This window comes from Pelodiscus sinensis, chromosome 17, assembly GCF_049634645.1.
Source record: "Pelodiscus sinensis isolate JC-2024 chromosome 17, ASM4963464v1, whole genome shotgun sequence".
Lineage (NCBI taxonomy): Eukaryota > Metazoa > Chordata > Testudines > Trionychidae > Pelodiscus > Pelodiscus sinensis.
Window position 1 is genome coordinate 20,510,691 of NC_134727.1, and position 19,092 is coordinate 20,529,782.

The window sequence follows — 19,092 nt, forward strand, 5'->3', positions numbered from 1 at the left end:
GGAGCAGAAAAACATTGGCTGTTTCCCTGATTGCTTACATCCAGCCTGCTCACGGTCTAATACAGTGCCTCCAATCATGGTCTGTGTGCACCTAGCTAGCCAGGTGCTGCTGTAGAGTGTACATTTGAGTGTGAAACCAACTTTGACGCAAAGTTGAAATCCATCATGGGACTGATCTCTGACTTAGCATGATTTATGGCTAGTGCAGGGCCAGTGCAATACATGCCCTTTTTACCCATCAGGTGCTAACTCGGGTTGCATGTCATCTGCTAGAATAGTGGTCGGCAACCTATGGCTCGCAAGCCAACAATGGTTCACTAGGGAACCAGATATGGCTCTTTTGAAGCTGGACCCCAGCCCTCACTTATTCCCCCCACAGCAGGGAGCCTGCGCTGGCACTACAGCAGGCCTGGGCAAAACAATCCAGCTCACAGACACAGCAGGGAGGCTCAGGCAGACTCCCTGCTTGCTCCGTCCTCGCACACGGCTCAGAAAAGCGGCTGCAGGCTGTTTGTTTTTCACAAACTGAGAGCCAGGAGGGGAGGAGGGAGTGGTGTCTCACTGCTGCTCCAGCCCCCAGCACAATCCCATTGGCCGGTTTCTGGCCAACGGAAGCTACCTGTTTTAAGAACAAGTAGCATGCAAAGCACCAATCTCCCCTGCCTCTCAGGTTCATATTCACAGAGCACGTGGCTCTGCAGCCTGTGCGGGGATGGGGCATACTCCTGAGAAACATGCTCAGCTGCTGGCCTGGAGTCTCACTGGTAAGTCACCCGGCCAGAGCCTGCCTCTGACACCCCAACCCCTTCCTTCCTCCCAGCCCTCTGCCTCGCTACCCCACATAACCCAAAACCTTCTGCCCCCCTCCTGAGTCCGCACCCCCTCCCAGAACCTGCATCACAGTCCCATGCCCCAGATCACAATCCCTTCCTGCCCTACATCACAACCCAATCCCCTGCCTTAGGACACACTCCAAACTCCTGCACCCCAGTCCCGTGCCCTAGGTCACTGCCCAAACCCGTGTACCCCAAACTTGTGCCTTGGATCACAACTACCTCCTTCACCCAAACCTCAACCTAGAAATGATTCCCCAGCCATAACGATGTTGAAACCTTTTGTTATAGACATAATATTTTACTTGCTTTAAAAATGAAGCCTAGTCAACAAGCCCCCAGTTGGCACCAAGCCACCATTTGGCCACAGTGTCATAACACTTCTGCATTCCTTCACACACTAACCCTGAGTCCATCATACACCTGAACCCCTTGCCCTGAGCCCCTCATATCTCCACATTCCTAGAGTCCTGCACCCCCACATCCCTCACCCCCTACTATAACACTCCTTCACTCCAACCTTGTGCCCTGAGCCCATCATACACCTGAATCTCCTGCCCCGAGTCCCTCATACATCCAAAACCCAGTTTCCTGCACCCCAACATCCCTAACCCCCTACCATAAGATTGACAGAAGACAGCCTGAATGTGTGCATCAAGCTGGATTTGACCAGTTATGACCAGTTATGATGTAAACTTCAAAGAAATTCATGAAAATATGTAGCAGAAATCGCCCCATTAAATAAAGTCTCTGAGTACAAGATTTCATTTATGCTATTAATCAATACGGGTATGTCTACACTGCCACCTTAGTTCGAACTAGGGTGGCTAATGTAGGCATTCGAAGTTGCAAATGAAGCCCGGGATTTAAATATCCTGGGCTTCATTTGCACCTTGCCGGGCGCCGCCATTTTAAAATCCCCCTTAGTGCGGACTCCGTGCCCGCAGCTACACGCGGCACGGAGTAGGTAGTTCGAATTAGGCTCTCTAATTCAAACTACCGGTACACCTTAGAGAGCCTAATTCGAACTACCTACTCCGTGCCGCATGTAGCCGTGGGCACGGAGTCCACACTAAGGCGGATTTTAAAATGGCGGCGCCTGGCAAGATGCAAATGAAGCCCGGGATATTTAAATCCCGGGCTTCATTTACAACTTCGAATGCCTACATTAGCCACGCTAGTTCGAACTAGGGCGTCAGTGTAGACATACCCTATGTCAGTTAGCAATAATAGCAAGTTATATATTTTCAGTCACGCAAATGGGCATTCTTATATATATTCTTTGTTGACCACTTTTTTCTGAATTTTAATGTAGTTTGGCTCTTTGGTTTGAAAAGGTTGCCAACCCTTGAGCTAGAACATCCGAGCTAGAGAGTTTGATTTAAATACCAGAGTGCATTTCTAACCGTAAAATGCTCTCTCTGCCAAGTAGAGGCTTATCCACCACATGCAAGTGATTTGAGCTGCTAAAAATATCCCATCTGCTTTTTGATGTGCCGATGCTTTCAGTGGGTGTCTATATTCAGGTAGCAGGCCTTTTGGATGGATGGGGAGCTCCATCTGGATGCTCTTGGCAGATCGAGGTGACTCTCCCACACACCCATTGTGCATGCACACCCGTGCATTAGTTATCACACCATTCCCTTTTTTTTCATAGAGATCTTACTATATATATTTAAAATGTGTGTCTATCCATTTGTGAGACTGTTTGATCAAGAACTCCTAAAACAGAAAGAGCTAGGACCACTGAATTTGGTATGCAACTTCCTCTTATCATAAAAGCAAGATTTGTTGTGCCAGGATAATGGGATGTGTGTGGAATGCAATTGTTTTGTATCAAATGGAAAGGGAGGGGTGTGATAGCAAGGAAAATTATACTCACACATGATCACAAGGAGGCAGCAAGTACAAGGACAGTTTTACTCATGAATGACCACGGGCGGGGGGCAGCAAACACCCCAGCGAGCAGCTACCGTGCCGCCCCCATGCAACCTCCAGACCAGCCCCAAGTAGAAGCCAGAAGGCATGGTGGATGTTCTGCCATCACTCCATGGAAAAGTCAGCAACCACCTCCTCCCCGAGCCCCCTCTCTCCCCAGTCTCCTGCTCTCACTTCTGCACGTCATCCACTGCCCTGAGCCCTCCCCCAGTCTTGACTCCTGGACCCCCCCATAACCCAGACCCCTGCCCTGAAAGACCCGAGCTATGTTGGATAAGTCTTCTAGTGTCAAATAAAATGTTTTTCGAACCCATTGGTCTTCTATCTGTCCACGTCCCAAGCCTGGCACCCAGATCTCAACTTGCTCACCAATGTCTTTGACAGGGAATATCTTGGCTCGCTTGCGCCAGTCCATGCTAGCAGACAGAGTTCCACGTTTCTCAGCTGCCTAGGGCCTTTACACAGGTTTAGAGAGGTTGGAAAGATAAGGAAAGTTTGGCTGTCCCCGCTCCAGCTGGTGATCAGTGTGATGGGTGACATTGGGAAATTAGATCTGTGAGTGCAGAGGTGTTCAGAGCTTTGATGGTGTTTGGTAAATATTTATGTGACTGAAATGTGCGGCGAGAGAGGAGGGGGAGAAAGGGAACCTGAGGGAGGTGAAAATGAAGAGACCCTGAGAGGACTCACCCTTTGCCCAGTGTGTCAAGTTACCCAGTATGTATGTATCTGGCTCAGAGTGGAAGCTCACATTGTGAGATCTGTTCTGGGCAAAGCCCCCGGCTGCCAGCCAGTAGGATTCCTGACTCCCTGGCAGCTGTGTGACTCTTATTCTTGGGGTTAGATATGAAGTCAACAGGCACAAAGGGAATGCATCTGGTTAGCAGGATACCTGCTCTTGCACTGTTACTTGCTGAGTGACACCAGTGTGTTCAATGGGAAAATGTGGCCTCTGTTCCAAAGAGCTAGGGACACTCCTGGCATCACTTGGGCATGTACGGTGTCTCCTGGGGGACCCTGGCCACCCCGGAGTTTTCTTCTCAACCTCCCCCCCGCCTCCTTGGGGTTTCACACCAGCAACTTGAGACCCCAGGCAAAGATGGTAGATACTGTCTGCTCTCCCTTCCCCCTCCACTTGAGCTCACACTCAGTCTGATCCACATAGGCCTGTATCCTAGATTAAAATAGATAAACCAAGTGATCTGTCAAAGGAGGTGCAATTCCATAAGCACTGGGGAAGAGAGAGTACCCCAGGCTCAGCTAAAACGCATTCAGCAATAAGAGCCATCCGTGTCTCTTCTCTGCAGGAAATGTGGTATTTGGGGAGCCTATCACAGCCAGCCTTGGCACAGACGGGACACATTATTGGAGCAAAAATTGGGCCAAAGCTGCTGCGTTTGTGACCTCTCCACCTTTGAGTCCAGACCCAACAACCCCTGACTACATCAACTCCTTACTGGCCAGGTGAGTGATTTGGAGTAGGAGAAAACCTCTCCCTTTCCCCACAAGAGTTACACTGCAGAAATTGCTGTGGCTGTGTTGGTGAATTTCTATCTTGGGAACTTGAGACTGCTGTGGCTTTGGGGTTGTTGTGAGGCACTTGGACTCCAGATAGGTCAGTGCCTAAGGGGGCTGCAGACTCATAAGTGAGACACAAGGAGCGGAGTGGAAGTACTGGGCTATTATTGGGTTGCAAGTCACATAACGGCGGCTGATGTTTGAAGTGCTCCCAATATGTATAATTAAATGTACATACATTGTGGCTGGTACTTACTAGCTAGTAGAGCAGCGAGGAGCAGCCAAGGCAAGTGAGCAGGCACATGACTGGCCCTCATTCATCTCTGTGAGCCACAAGATTCATAACTAAGATGGTCTCCTGGAATAGGGTAGTTTTGCAGTGCTTGCATACTTGGTGAGGAGTGCTGATGGAACCATAGCAGCACTTTGATTGGATGCAGAGGGAGCGCACAGCTCTCACAGCCAATGTTGTGTGCAATAAGCATGCACCTCACTTCACATAACCTCACTTTACATGCGTGTCACTTTTGTAATATCAGTAGGAGAAAAACTATGCGAACAGAAACCAGCAGAATCTGGCAGTCCTGTACATGGGCAACAGTAAACAAAATTGTCTCATAGGCTACATGTGGAATCCCAGTGGACTGCATGCAGCCCACCATTGCAATAAGGGTATTTACCATTCAAGCAATGGTATTGACTCCTATGTTAACTGAAGAAAGACCTTGAACTGGATAGATAGGGGGCTGCAGAACAGGAATGAGATGCTATACATAACCATGTGCTGGCACTAAATTGGTTCAACAGGAGTTAATTATAATTAGCAGGCCAGGATTGAATTATGGTGTTAGCATTGTGTGGCGGGGCGTTTCTGGGATAATGGGATGCTGCTGCAGTTCAGGATTGGAAATGTTATGTTGTGTTACCTGGACAGCGCCCAGACTGGGTTAGCAGATTGTGCCCCAGGTCAGCACTGAGATACACAGCAGAACTTGATTGAGATGCCAGAAATAAAATTGCTGCAGAGTAAGGTTTAAGGTACACTGGCTGAGAGGTGGGTGAGTTGTAGGGAAGTGTGCAGAGCCCCTTGCATTGACTTATATGAGCCCTTCCCTTCACAAGAGCATCATATTTCCCTGCCTTAGCCCAAAAGGAGAAAACTATGACAAGGACCCAACTGTGCCTGTCCTAAGCTGCAGCGTCCCTCCTGAATGCAGCCCTTCTACTCTTCTGTAAGATTCTTGAACCAGAGATGAAAGGAAGCTCTGTTCCCGTCTCAGTCGGGCTCTTGGGGTTGTTTTCTTGTCCGAATACAAAGCTGGTGGAGATTAGGAAGCATGTTGTGTCGTCTGGTTGGGTTTCTGTCTGGTCAGACATATGGCAGAAATTGTGAAGGGGAGATAGAGGTTGCCAGAGGATTAAAACTGAGGTTCCTGGGCCCAGGCTCAGCGTATTTGTGTGTGTCTGCTTTTCAGATTCACACCCCGTCCATCTGGAAACCCAGCAATCGCTGTACTTTTCCTCCTTATCATTAGACATAGCTTTGAGGATTGTTTCCTGCCCCTCCCCCACCAGGATGACTTCATAATTATCCTGCATCCTCTCTACTCCCTGAATGCTCTGCAGCCAGGAAGTTTCCAGAGAATTACATGCAGTTGCTGGTTTGGTCACTAGAGCTACGTGCTGCTGCCCTCTGGTGTCTACACATGAATATACCAACTAGAGCATGCAGCTCAAGCCCTGCAGGCTCTTGGGCACTTTTTAAACAGGTTTAGGGATATAGAATTTCATAGTAATTAAGCTTTTCTGAGCAGCAGAGATGAAATGGGCTTGAAACATGCTCCATGGTTGGTTACTTTTGCTGGAGATGTCACCTGTGGAGCAATAGTCACATTTACAAGAATGGGGGTAATCTTGCCATTTCCAGCAGAGAGGCACTTTTGTGTCTCCTGTCCAGGACTCCAGAGACAAAGGAGTAGGGTCTAGAACAATAATTTTCGATGGGGGACTACTCCAAGAATTTGATAAGGGGTCACTGGCCACACTTTTCTATGATATTAATGGAGGAGGTGCAGGGTCTGGGACGGAGTTTGAGTTCAGGAGGGAGCTCTGGTAAGGGACTGTGGTGCAGGAGTCACAGGGTCTGGGAGGGAATTTGGATTCAGGAAGGGTTAGTCTAGGGTAGGGATGCAGGAGGGGGCACAGAGGGAGTTTGGGTTCAGAAGGGGGTTGGGACCTGGACCAGGGGGTTGAGTGTAGGAGAGGGTGCCAGGTGCAGGCTCTGTTTGGGAGGCACTTACCATAGGTGGCTTCTGACCGGGTGGAATCCTTAGGTAGGCTCTTTGACTGCTGCAGCAACACATGCTACTCAGTGACTTGCTGCTGCAGCCAGCGTGTGTCTGCATGGTGCACATCCCTAGGGGGGAGCAGAGACTCTGCTCCTGACTCCATCACCATCACCATCTTCGCAGCCTACCATTAGTTGGAAACCAGCCAGTGGAAGCTGCACCCTGCATGCAGCATACAGATACACCCCTCCTCCCCAAGAGGCGCACTGCACAGAGATACTCATGTTGGCCCCAGCAGCCAGGGAGTCTGTCTGAAGTTCCCCCTAGGCTGCAACAGGACAGATTCAAATGTTTGGTGGGCCAGGTCCAGCCTGCAGGCTGTAGTTTGCCTGCCCCTGAGCTAGGATTAGGCTGTTTATGGGATCTGGCCAGACTTGGCTCTTCTAGTGAGGTCTGTGCTCTAATAGGATGCTGATGATCTTCTAAGGAAGTGAACATCTCTCAGGGTTGCCTTTTTCAGATGTGCCATGAAGCTAATCTTCTGGCCACTTAGCCATTAAAAATCCTATGACATTTTCCCCATGGGCTAGGCTGCTCACCTCAGTATTCTGGCTACATTTCAGTTCATTTGAAATGTCTGAGCTTTGTTTTCTATGCTGTCTGTAACAAGCCACCCAGTGTGGCTTCCACCATTCACAGCAGGTGTACTCGTGCCAAAAGAGGCTGCAGTGCCCCAAAGGCTGATCCGCCAAGTGGCTGTGGCTATTTTGGGAGATGCAGGGATAGCCCCAATGTAGAAAGGTCCTAACAACAGGACTCAGAGAAAGGAAACAGACCAAATCAGAGGCTGTCCAAGCACAGAAGTCATGCATGACCCTCCTCTCTGTTTACACTGGAGCATATTGAGCCTGAAGCAAACAAAATGCCTTGCATTAACCCTTTTGTCCACACCCAACCAGTGGTGACCTACAGCTGTCAGGAAGTGCTCATTGCACATTCAGCACTGCACAGAAGGCAATTGGGAAGGACAATTTCACAGTAATCCCGGAAGGGACCAATGGAATTGAGGAGCGAATGTCCATCATCTGGGATAAGGCAGTGGTAAGAAACTGATCAGCATCGGGTGACTTTAACTCACTGGGCCCCCCAGAATAAAGGGCATAGTCCTGAGTGTGGTGACTTTTTTCTAAATGGCTGAATAAACCAAGCAAACAGAAATGAGAGTAGAAATTATCGGAGGAGTGGAACACGGTCTGGATGAGGATCCAGAACATGTGAAGCATGCAGTGGTGCTGAGAGGTAGCGTTCCCTAATGGATAGAACACTGGCCTGAGAGCTGGGTTCTAGTCCTGTCTTGGTCAGTGACCGGTTGGCTGGGTATCACTGTTATCAATGTAAGGAAAACTTATTCAAGGCTTGCTAGGCCCTCGTTTGTTCCCCTTATATCAGTTTTCAAAAGCCAGATAATTTTTAATGCAGGGATTTTCCTTTCTAAACAAGGTCCAGTGGCTTGGTTTTCCTCTTGAGATTCAGTGGCTGACCCTTAATCAACCCTACCAGCTTTTTGGGGGTGGGAGTTGGGGCATTTTGGTCTGGGCTTATTAAATTTCTCACAGCTCACACAAGGGGCACAGCTGTCTGGTTCTCATCCTCTCATTCCCCCTGAGATTCACTGAACTGTGGAGCAATGAGTGCAACTAGGTTGAAGAGCCACCCATTTTGTATCTGAACAGGCCACAGGGAAGATGGATGAGAACCAGTTTGTGGCAGTGACAAGCACCAATGCTGCCAAGATCTTCAACATGTACCCACGGAAAGGGAGAATAGCAGTGGGGTCAGACAGCGACCTGGTTATATGGGATCCAGATGCAGTGAAGATTGTCTCAGCCAAAAGCCACCATTCGGTAAGTCATCTGCTGGCTTGGGAAGTGTTGGGAGGCTTCTGACATCAGCTGAACATATCTGAAACTGACATAACAGGCAGGCATGATTGATAGGCAAACTGCTGTGTGTGCTGCCAGGTAGGAGACCTAGATGTAAGAGAGTAACTCAGGCCTAGGTTGCACAATTAGACCACTCAGCCCCTAGCTCTAGGAGAGATGGGCTGTGCGTCTCCCGAATGCTGAGGGGTAGGACTTCTTGCTCTTTTAGTCCTGAGCCTGAATACAACATCAAACACGCCTCTGTCCTGATCTGCAACTCACCTAGTTACTATTTTAGGTCTCAGCTCCCCACACAGCTCTGTTAACGCACATCTGCGATGACCTGAATAGCATGGGGGGATGACAGTTCTAATCTCTAATCATTAGCCACAGCCCTAGTTCGCAGCCCTTGCTATTCCAGCCCTTGGTCATATGCAGCGTAGGTATTGGTTATTGCCAGTGTTTCTTCTAACATTTTCCAGCCTTGGGCAAGCTGTACTTTCTTTTGCGTGGCTCTCAAAAATGAAGCATCTGCCAAAACATTTGCATGCTACAGACTTTTGCAGTTCACAGAACTATCCTTCTTACATGCATACCTCAGCTTTAAGATGCTAAACAAATGTATGAGTCAACTAGAAATAGTTATGCTTTCCTTGCAAATATTAATACAATATTTACTGATGCTGGAAAGTAGAAGACAAGCATCCAGTCTGGCTTATACAGTTTCTCTGGAATATCAGTCCTTCATTTGATTAATAGTGCACAGGCATAGAACAGTAAAATTTATAAAAAGCAATACAGACAGCAAACAAATCCGCAAACGACTAACATTGAAATAGGAAAAGAAGTAAAATATCAGATCGTTGGTTGTAGGGATTTTAAATGAATGTTTAGGATCCATGCTATGCAAGTGAAACGGAGACCTGTAAAAATAGACAAAAATTCTCCTGCTGCTATCAGGGATGTTAAGAGGCCGGTATTTAACTAATCGAGTAGTCGATAGGCAACCCAGCTCAATCCTGACTCGCGCCAGGTATGGGACCAGCCAGGTAGCCTGACATCCACCCTTCCCTGGCTTCTACTCCGCTTTAAATTGCAGAATCACAAACAGATGTGTTCCTGCACCTAGTACAAGCAGGGACTGAGCCAGGCTGCCTGCCTAGCTGGCGGCAGCAGCCCCTGTCCAAGGAGGTCCCAGTGGGGAATTGGGAATCCCCATGCTGGGGACTGCTTCGCAGCAGCAGCCCCTGTTCCCCCACTGCCTCTGATAGAGGCAGCAACAGAGGGAGCAGCATGGATGGCACTGCAGAGATGGTGCTGTGGGGAACCAGATTTTAAGCCGGCTTCCCCCAGCACCGTCTCCCGCTTCCCTCACCCCTTGCTGCCTCATGTACAGAGGCAGCAAGGAGGGTGGAATGCGAGTAGTCATAGGCTGGTTTCAACAAAAATACTGGACACACTTGACATTACATCACAATTTACATTACATCTTATTTAGAAAATACTGAACATTTATATTTTCTCAATTTGTTTCCCAAACAGAAAGCTCAAATACTGGACTGTCTGGGTCAAAACTGGACACCTGGCAACCCTGTCCCTTACATCCCTGACTGCTATAGTGAACTAGCCACACTCAACCGGCCAAATAGCCACTAGTGGCTAGTATGTTGGACACCACAGCCTTAAGTCTTTAGCACCTATGTAAATTTTGTTTGAAATGTAATCATCCAAATGTCATGAGCTAGGCCTATCCAGAGCCTGAATCCTTATTTACAAAAGCAGCTATATTGCTTTACAATAGAAAAATACCAATACAGGTAAAGTCAGATCCCTCATTAAGATCTTCTAATGCAGAATCTCTCTGCCCTCTTTACTTCTTTGCTCTCGGTCTGTCTCCCTCCAAACAAACTAAATTTTAGCCCAGGCTTTCTAACAGCTCCAGGCAGATGACCCACCTGTTAACAAACTCAACATGGCCAAAAACAAGCTCCCTCTCTTCTCCTTCTAATATTAGGTGGTTTAGAACTACAGAGGATTCAGCAATTTGTGTTTGCTCTGTAAATCTAACAGTGGAAAATGCAGTGTGCTACATTATTCTCTCCTCCCTCCCATATCACATTTTTCCAGATTTTTGTACAGCTGGTCCCTGAGTTACAAACGCATCGATTTATACCGTTCGTACTTATGACCAACCTTCTATACAGCCGGAACCCGAGTTACGAACGAAATCCACACTTAAGAACAGCACAGCCGTACGTCAGTGAATGTAAACCGACTTACGAACACATCGAGTTATGACCAAGTGCTTGGAACGTAACTCGTTCGTAAGTTGGGGACTGGCTATAATTGTCACCAATCACTTGGTAATTAATATCAACTCCTCCTCAGTCCAGCCTCCACAGAAAAGGGAAGATGTACTTGGACTAAGCTCTCTCTGATGCATTATTGAGACAATGGAGTTTCCCCAGCAGCATCCCATCCCCACGTGACTACATACCCCAGCATGCCAGCATAGCCCATCTGAAATTTTGGCACCCCTCCATGCAGTCTGCTCCTCTCCCCCCACTCCCAGCCCATGACAGAGTCCTGTGTCTCTCCTTTGCACCAGCAGCTGCAGTCCAGAGCCCAGCTAGGGCTGTTGTTTTGAGACAGAAAGGGTCTGACTCTTGCTGCAGCCCAAATGGGAGCGAGTCAGGACATCCCAAACAAACTCCTCATTTTTCACCACATGGACACCAGCACCCAACAGCCCTTTCTTTTCCCCCTTACGCCATGTGCAGTCTCTGCTCCCTGTGGTCCAGCTGGGCAGAGGAGTGGGAGAGGGGAGAATTCTGCCTCAAGAGTTGCAAGTTGCATCAGTTGTAGCCCTGTTGGGAGTCAGGAGGACACACCATTAAGAAACTCCCCACCTCCACTTCACCAACAGCAGCACGCACCCGCTCCCTATTGCCTTTACCTATCCCCCTGCAGTCTGCTCCATCCCCTCCCCACAGCCCAGGGTTGGAGGAGAGTGCTGGGCTTCCTCACAGGAATCTGCAGGCAAACCCAGCTGCTGTAAGCAGATCTATGTAATCAAACCTCTCTCCTGGCTAGAAGATGGGACACCCCGAACTCCCCTCCCTTCTTATCCTCCCTTCCCAGCCACTTACTCACTCACTCTTCCTTTTGTCTCCTCTGTACCAGGCAGCTCTGCATGCTTATTAAGCAGCTATGTGGCCACACTGCTGCACAGCTATGCAGGTACCTAGGTTAGTGCCAGAGGCTGAACATAGTCTTAGTTGGGCAGAATGTCTGGGTTCATGCTACTGTTGTCCTTCTCTGTGTGCTGCAGGCAGCTGAATACAACATCTTTGAAGGAATGGAGTTGCGTGGGGCCCCTCTGGTCGTCATTTGCCAGGGGAAGATCATGCTGGAGGATGGGAACCTGCATGTGACACAGGGAACTGGGCGCTTCATTCCCTGCAGTCCTTTCTCAGACTATGTCTACAAGCGCATTAAAGCCAGAAGGAAGGTAAGGAATTGAGGAGATGCAGAACCACAGGAGAATGAGTCCTGTAGATGTGGGAAAACCCTGCAGCTTTCTTAGGGCTTTAGAGTATGTACATGCTGTACTCCCATCACCATAATGGCACCACCAATAGAGTTATATTCTTGAGTCCTCCTCCTCCCCAGGCATGGACTCTCCCGTGGCCCCACTGTGGCCCTTGAGTGCTGCAAGGTTAGTGTATTTCAAACCAGAAATCAGTGGGAGTGAGGGACCTCTGATGCCTCATCGAAGGATGTAGCCCTGCTTGTTAGGTGTATGCCACTAGCAGAGGCCTGATGCTGGGCTGTTTGCAGATCAGCTCCTACATTGCTGTACATGGTGGGAAGGCCAGCGTGGAAGGAACTGAAGAAAGCAAAGGCCACAAGGCTGGAGAATGGGCAAATAGCTATCTCCCATTGGGGGGCGTTAATCCACAGTGAAGGATTCTCCTGTAATGCTGGGCGTAGGGCTCATTTACAGATGGGAGCTGCGGGATGGGGGTGGCTAAGGGATTTGCCCATGGTCACACAGGAAGTCTCTGAGGGAGCGGGAATGTGGGTGTTGTAGCAAAGAGGTCTGCTGCAGTGAGCCCTGCGAGGTGAGTGAGAGGGTTGCAGACCTCAGCAGCAGGCATGGTGACCTTGAATCAGATGTGGGCTGTGGAGAATTGAGGGGCTGCTTGAGCTATACAGGGAATCCTGCTTTCCCAGTGCCTGTGTTCTCGGTAATTCAGGGAAGCAGCGTCATTGGTTCCCCTGCCCTGTGTCCACAGATGGCCGAGATGCATGCTGTGCCTAGAGGCATGTATGATGGGCCCGTGTTCGACTTGACAGCCACACCTAAAGGGGGTACCCCTGTGGGCTCCACCAGGGGCTCTCCCACCCGGCAGACACCTCCCGTCAGGAATCTCCATCAGTCTGGATTCAGCCTGTCAGGTGAGTATGAGTGGTCTCTGTGTGGCAAAGTGTGATGTGACCAGAGACCAAAGAACCCAGCAACACCAGATGCCAGGGCACAGATTGGGGCCAAGGTTAGACTTTTGTAGAAATGGTGGTAGTGATGATTAGGGGAGGGCTGCCCCTACTAATATGTGGGACTCTTTGTGTGGAGGGGCCTCTGTCGGGGGATGGTTGGAGCCTACGCAAGCCCCACGTCCCCTGCAGAATTAAAAGGTGGTTATATGCCAGGGACCCACCACTGTCTGCCAATTCCTCATTCCCTGAGAGCATGGCTCGAGTGGGGGAGTGGGGCAGCGGCAGTGAGTTGTATGGGCTTGTGGTGCCCAGGCTCCATAAATTTTCAGGGATTGTGAGCTCAGCTCCAACAGTGTTCAGAGATGAGTTTCTCTATCTCCCCTGGCCCTGTCTGCTGCTCCCCTGTGTGTCCCCTCAAGTAGTCCCTGGTCCCCTGTGCATCTCCCCCCAGGCTCTTGGTTGGCCTGCCACTCAGTGCTTCGTCACTTCTGCCAGCCAGTGTAATGGCTGGCACAGCTCCCTCTCAGAATTTTCTGCATGTTCAGTAGCATCTGCTGTTGCCACCCTCTTTAGAAGGGCTAAAAAGAGGCAAAGGGGGTAAATCAGAGCAGTCGGTTGGCCAGGGTCTGAGCAGCAGACAGAAATTTACTGGCTTGAGGGGGGAATGGTGGGGATCAAGCAACTGTAGGTAGTGGTAGAAGAGGGGCTGGAGGGGAAACATTGGGTGGGAGGGTAGGAGTCAGGTTTAAGCCCAGAGGGAGACACTGCCAGACTATGGGAGGGGACAAATTCAATTCAGGGCAGTAGAAAGGGGGGGTAAGTTACCATGGTGGGATGAGCCTCCTTCTATGTTTGCAAAGACAGAAACAGGAGGAGGAGAGGGGCTTTTTTATTTCTCCTCTCATAGGAAGGTGCATGTTAGCAGGGAGCCAGGGGCTGTGTTCTTAAAGGCACAGGTATCCCAGTTACTAGACTGTCCGTGCCTAGACACTGCAGCTCCTTTCTACCCTAGGTAACGTACTCCCTCCCAGAGCTTTAAGCAGGGTGTGGGGGGAGGGGGAGTATAGCATAGGACTTGAACCTGTTCTGGTTACCACCAAAAATTATACAAAGTTGCCACCCCTGCGGGGCTGGAAGTGGCGGTGGGGGGCGTTTCACAGAGAGGTCCCTGTAGCTAGTGGCTGCCTTGGGGCAGTGCAATGCTATTGGACTGAAAGCAGGAACAGGAGAAGAAAAGAGCAATTTGACTTCAGTGAGGCATGCAGAAACCTGCTCAGAGACTCTAGCCCTCCAATGATAGGTTGACCTTGTAACACGCAACCTTCTAATTTCCCTTTCTCCCCTCCGTTTGTGTGCTTATGTCCTAATTTCAGGTACCCAGGTTGACGAGGGTGTTCGTTCAGCAAGCAAGCGCATTGTAGCACCCCCAGGAGGCCGATCCAATATAACCTCCCTGAGTTAAGCACCCAAGCAGGGAAGGAAACACCAATATTCAAGGAGAAAAATGGTACATTGGTATTTAAGAAGGATAAGCAATTAAAAGTCGTTCAGAGCTGAAGAATCAATAAGCCTCAAGCCTTATGTTTCATAAACGCTATTCGCTACCTAGCTTTAAAAATACTGCTTTGGTTTCTGTTTATGCATAGCCTTAATTTTTTCTTTTTCATTTTTACATGCATGCAAATCCGACAGGTCACTAAGTTAAGGGTCTGTAATATACATGTTGAGTGCTTGTGTGATGCTGCATCGTAAGGAGGGGGTGGAGAAAGCTGGGATGACAGGGACATGAAGGAACTAGCTAGGCAGGTTTTCAGAAGGAATTGGTGTGGGGGTGGGGAGGGTGGGATGCAAGGATTGTGGGGAGGGTTTGTCGGGGGTGGATAGGGACAAGGTGGGTCTGTGTGTTGTGTCAATGTTCATCTGTTTCCATTCAGTACTGGTCAGAGCCTCCGTCTTGTGCTGTGAGGCCCATTGGGAAGCTCAAAGTCATCTCTGTAACAGCTCTGTTGCATCACCTCCTGTAAGATTTTATTACTTTGTACATTTTATTAAAAAACAGAAAACATCTGTTCCTTCCAAACAACTCACTGCTCCAGTTTGGTTTTTTCTCCATATATGTAAAAGGGAAGACTCTGGTGGCCCCAGATTCCCATGGGGGTGTGCATAGGCACCCAGTGGGGCTATAGAAAAGCCCTGCCCTGCCTCCTGAGACATGGGTCCTCTCTCCACTCTCACTTTAGTCTTTTAAGACCCAGCTCTAGTGCTCCTGTCTCCTTCTGTGAAACTTTGCTATGTACCCTGCGTGATATGCAGGCCCACTGACGGGTGGGTGTAAGGGGATGATAAAGGGGGCAACTGCCTTGGATCCAGCTATTCAAAAGGGCCCAAGACTCCCAGCTACCCCTTCTGTGGCAATGTCGGCGACTGGAGCCCCAGGCTCTTTAAATTACCACCGAGCTCTGGGCAGTGCTACAGTAGGAGAGACTAGCCCTTAGCCCCGCCCCTTCTATCTGAGGCACCACCTCTTCCAGGGGCTCAGAGACTCCCCTCCTCTTGTCAAGAGGCCCAGCAATTCTGTTCCCTCCTCCCCGACAGATGACGTTAGACACCGGTATATACATCACTTGTAGGTGCATCTTACAGTAACCGTGCTGCCCTTTTTATAACAGGCCTGAGACATGGCCAGTGCCGCCTGCTGTCCTGTTCTGCAGTCACACGAAGCTCCTAGACCCCACTGAATGTTAGGAGGCAGATTCCGTTCTTTAGATTTTCAATCCTAATTGTCCCCACAAGGTGGAGCTGGGGTATCAGAAATGAAGAGCTGCAGGTTACTTACTTCCTCAGCTGCTTTCCTGTATTTCGAAAGGAGTGACATCCAATGAGAGAGAGCCCCTGAAAAATGATTATTTCTGGTATTTTTAAACATAGCAACTGAGGTCCACTTCTTGGCTGTCTCAGAGAGGCCAGGAACCAAATGGGTCTGAACATTGAACTATCCCATCTGTTTAGAAGTGCCCCCCAGACATTGGTGGTGGGTGCATCTAAGGCTGAGAGAAACAAGCCCCCAGCCCTGCCCCTTCTGCCTGAGATTCTGCCTCTGCCGCCTGTGACCCTTGTTGGACCCAAGTCCCCAACTGTAGAAACAGGCCCCCTGCAGATTAGTTGGCACACACCCTTCCCCACCAAGCAAGGAGAGGACAGGTGCCTCCCCATGAGGCTTGGAGAGGACTGGCAGCGCAGGGTGAAATTCAGGCAGCCCCAGGAGACTGGGAGCCGTGCTGAATGATGGGGGTGCAGGTGGGTGGAGCCGGCTGGGCAGTTTGTAACGGTATTGCCTTCCCCTGCCTCTGATATCTGTCACTCTTGCCCTCAGGTTTCGAAATGAAATGTGGGTGAAGACTGTCTTGCTATTGCCCAACTCAGGGATAGAGGACTTCAATCTCTAGTTCCCCGGGTGCCAAATTGACACCTATTGCAAACGCTCAAAATGGACTAAGTTAGAACACTGTGGTGTTTGCCAGACTGTCTCCACCATCCAACTGTGGAGCTGGGTCAGTTGTAGCAGCTTAGACCTTTCCCACTGCCTGATAATACTGCAGATACCAATTCATTCAATGGTGGCAAAAAGAAGAACCAAATCAACTTGGATATTTTTCTAGGCCAAATGTTCATGGCCTTTGACTTTAGTTCTTTGGTGTTGGATGCCTGACTTTGGCCTGATCTTTCAGATGAATGAGCCCCCACAGCTCCAGTTGGAGTTTGAGAGTTCTACAACATTTCTCAAAATCATGCCCTAGACTAGTGCTACCATCTTTCCTGCTGGGCAACAAGAACAGGCTTTCAAAATCGGGCTTACTTTGAAAACTTAGCTGCTACTGTTTAGGGCAGAGAAAGTTCATTTTCCATTTCTCTTACATAATGAACTGTCATCTTAATTATAAAGGTCCAGGGAGAATTATGAGCAATGGTAACTGCAATATTTCCAACCACAAGCATTCCAAAGTCATGAGCCAGCACTCTAAAAAACATTTAAGTCAATCCCATGACTTTTGAAATATTGGTTCCTTCTTCACTTATGGTTTCTGAGCCTATAGAAAATACCTGCTTTATGTTTACAAGCTTTCCTCCGTAGCTGTAAAGATTAGAAATTGTATTTATTTTTAAATGAAAACTGATGGTGTTGTATATTCACATGATTCCAGCAGCTGTGTCTTTCTCCCTACTTGTTTTTTTTTCTTCAAAAGTTGATAACATGATCATTACCTAAACTGTCAGCTCCTCATTATGTAAGCAACAGTAGCTATCAAAAAATGGCTCAGGTGTTGAGTCAAAATCATCAAGGGTTTGTTTGAGGTTTTTGTAGGGTGTGTAGAGAAAAATACCACTGAGGTTTTCTTTGTACTGTTAAAAACTGGGCTCTTCTGGAGAAAAAGGAAAAGGTGGATGACCCAGAGGGATGACCAAATCACTCAGGGTATGTCTACACTACAAAGTTAATTCAAACTAACAGCCGTTAGTTTGAATTAACTTTCATAGGGGCTACACATGCAAAACACTATTTCGAATTTAATTCGAACTAGCGGAGTGCTTAATTCGAAATAGGTAAAACTCATTCTACGAGGACTAACGCCTAGTTTGAATTAAGTAGTTCGAATTAAGGGCTGTGTAGCCACTTAATTTGAACTAGTTGAAGGCTAGCCCTTCCCAGATTGCCATGGTGGCCACTCCGGGCCAAACCAGGGAAACTCTTCTGCTCCCCTCCCAGCCCCGGTGCCCTTAAAGGGCCACGGTCTGGCTACAATGCTTGTGCCAGTTGCAAGCCTGCCAGCACCCATCCAGCAGACCCTGCACCTGGCACAGCATGATCCAGCCACCTGCCGCCATCCAGCCCTCCGCTTCTTCCCAGGACCAGGCTGGCGGCTCCCAGGAGCCTGCCCGGGGCTGCAAAAGGCGGGCGCCCGCCTGGTCTAGTGCGGAGATCATGGACCTCATCAAGGTTTGGGGCCAGGTTCCAGCCTGGCCACCAGAGGCCACATGCGGACCCAGGAGCAGGTCCACTGCAAGATCAAGGACCTGTGGCAGGCCTACTCCAGGGCCTCCCAGCCAGGGGCCGACCTAGAGGCATGCCCTCATTACGAGGCCCTGGACCACATCCTGGGGGCTCACGCAGTCCATGCCCCCCGGGTGGTGATCGACCCCAGGGCAGAGGGACCCGTCCCTGACACAGAGGAGGAGGAGGATGCTGAGAGCCAGGAGCCTACCCAGGACCCCCGAGGCACCCCACAGAGCCCATTGGCTGTGTCGTCTGAGGCCAGGGAGAGCGCCACATGTGAGTACCATCATGCTTCCCTTATGTGTATGGGGGGAGAGGGAGCCCAGGGACCGTGCGCCTGGGCCTTGCCCACCATGGAGCAGCAGCTGGGTGTCATGCAGGGGTCCTGGACCATTCCCCACACACCAACCTCACCCTGCAGAGGGGGGCTGGGTTTCACCCACCGTGTCCTCAGGGAGAATTGACCACTGCTCTTGTTTCACCACAGCCTCAGCACCTGGGGCTGCAGGGCGCACCACCCCGCCTGCAACAGCCACCCGCACCTGGGCCAGCAGGCGCACCAGGAACCTGGAGGACTATCAGCGGCGGCACCCGCGGCTACTGGAGCACCAGCTCCTCACCCAGGACCACTGGGTCCAGGAGGACCTGCGGCAGCGGAGCTTGGAGGCGCTGGAGGAGCAGGGCCGTGCCCTCAGAGGTCACCTCCAGACCCTGGTGGACAGGTTCCTGCCTCCTCCTGCTCCAGCCCCTGTGGCCGCCCCAGCTCTCTCTCCTCCTCCCACCCCTGCTCCCCCTCCCGCTTCCTCCGCACCCCCCGTCCCTCCTGCCCCACCCTCCACACCTACTCCCCCCCGATGCCCCTGCACCCGCAGTGCTATGAGACAGGAGAGCCAGCAGGACCCCCAACCCTGAGCTTTCCCTTCCCTTCCTCCCCCTTCCAGCTCCCTCCTCCCAGGTTTCCTCCTCCCCTCTCCCACCCTCATTCCTCCCTCCCCCCATCCCAATTATGTACAATAAAGAGAGTTTTTTTGGCAAAACAGGTG

General features: G+C 50.0%; 1 protein-coding gene across 2 annotated transcripts in view; it reads left to right on the forward strand.

Annotated features, from left to right (window-relative positions):
* DPYSL3 (dihydropyrimidinase like 3) overlaps positions 1-15,079 on the forward strand; it is a 115,056-nt gene extending 99,977 nt beyond the window's left edge. For both annotated transcript variants that reach the window (XM_075900286.1, XM_006124529.4), the window contains exons 9-14: positions 4,076-4,232; positions 7,534-7,675; positions 8,308-8,478; positions 11,828-12,007; positions 12,795-12,957; positions 14,370-15,079. In XM_075900286.1, the coding sequence (XP_075756401.1) occupies positions 4,076-4,232; positions 7,534-7,675; positions 8,308-8,478; positions 11,828-12,007; positions 12,795-12,957; positions 14,370-14,458 (902 nt within the window). In that variant the 3' untranslated portion in view covers positions 14,459-15,079. The remainder of the gene's footprint in view (positions 1-4,075; positions 4,233-7,533; positions 7,676-8,307; positions 8,479-11,827; positions 12,008-12,794; positions 12,958-14,369) is intronic.
* The last annotated feature ends 4,013 nt before the right edge of the window (positions 15,080-19,092 follow it).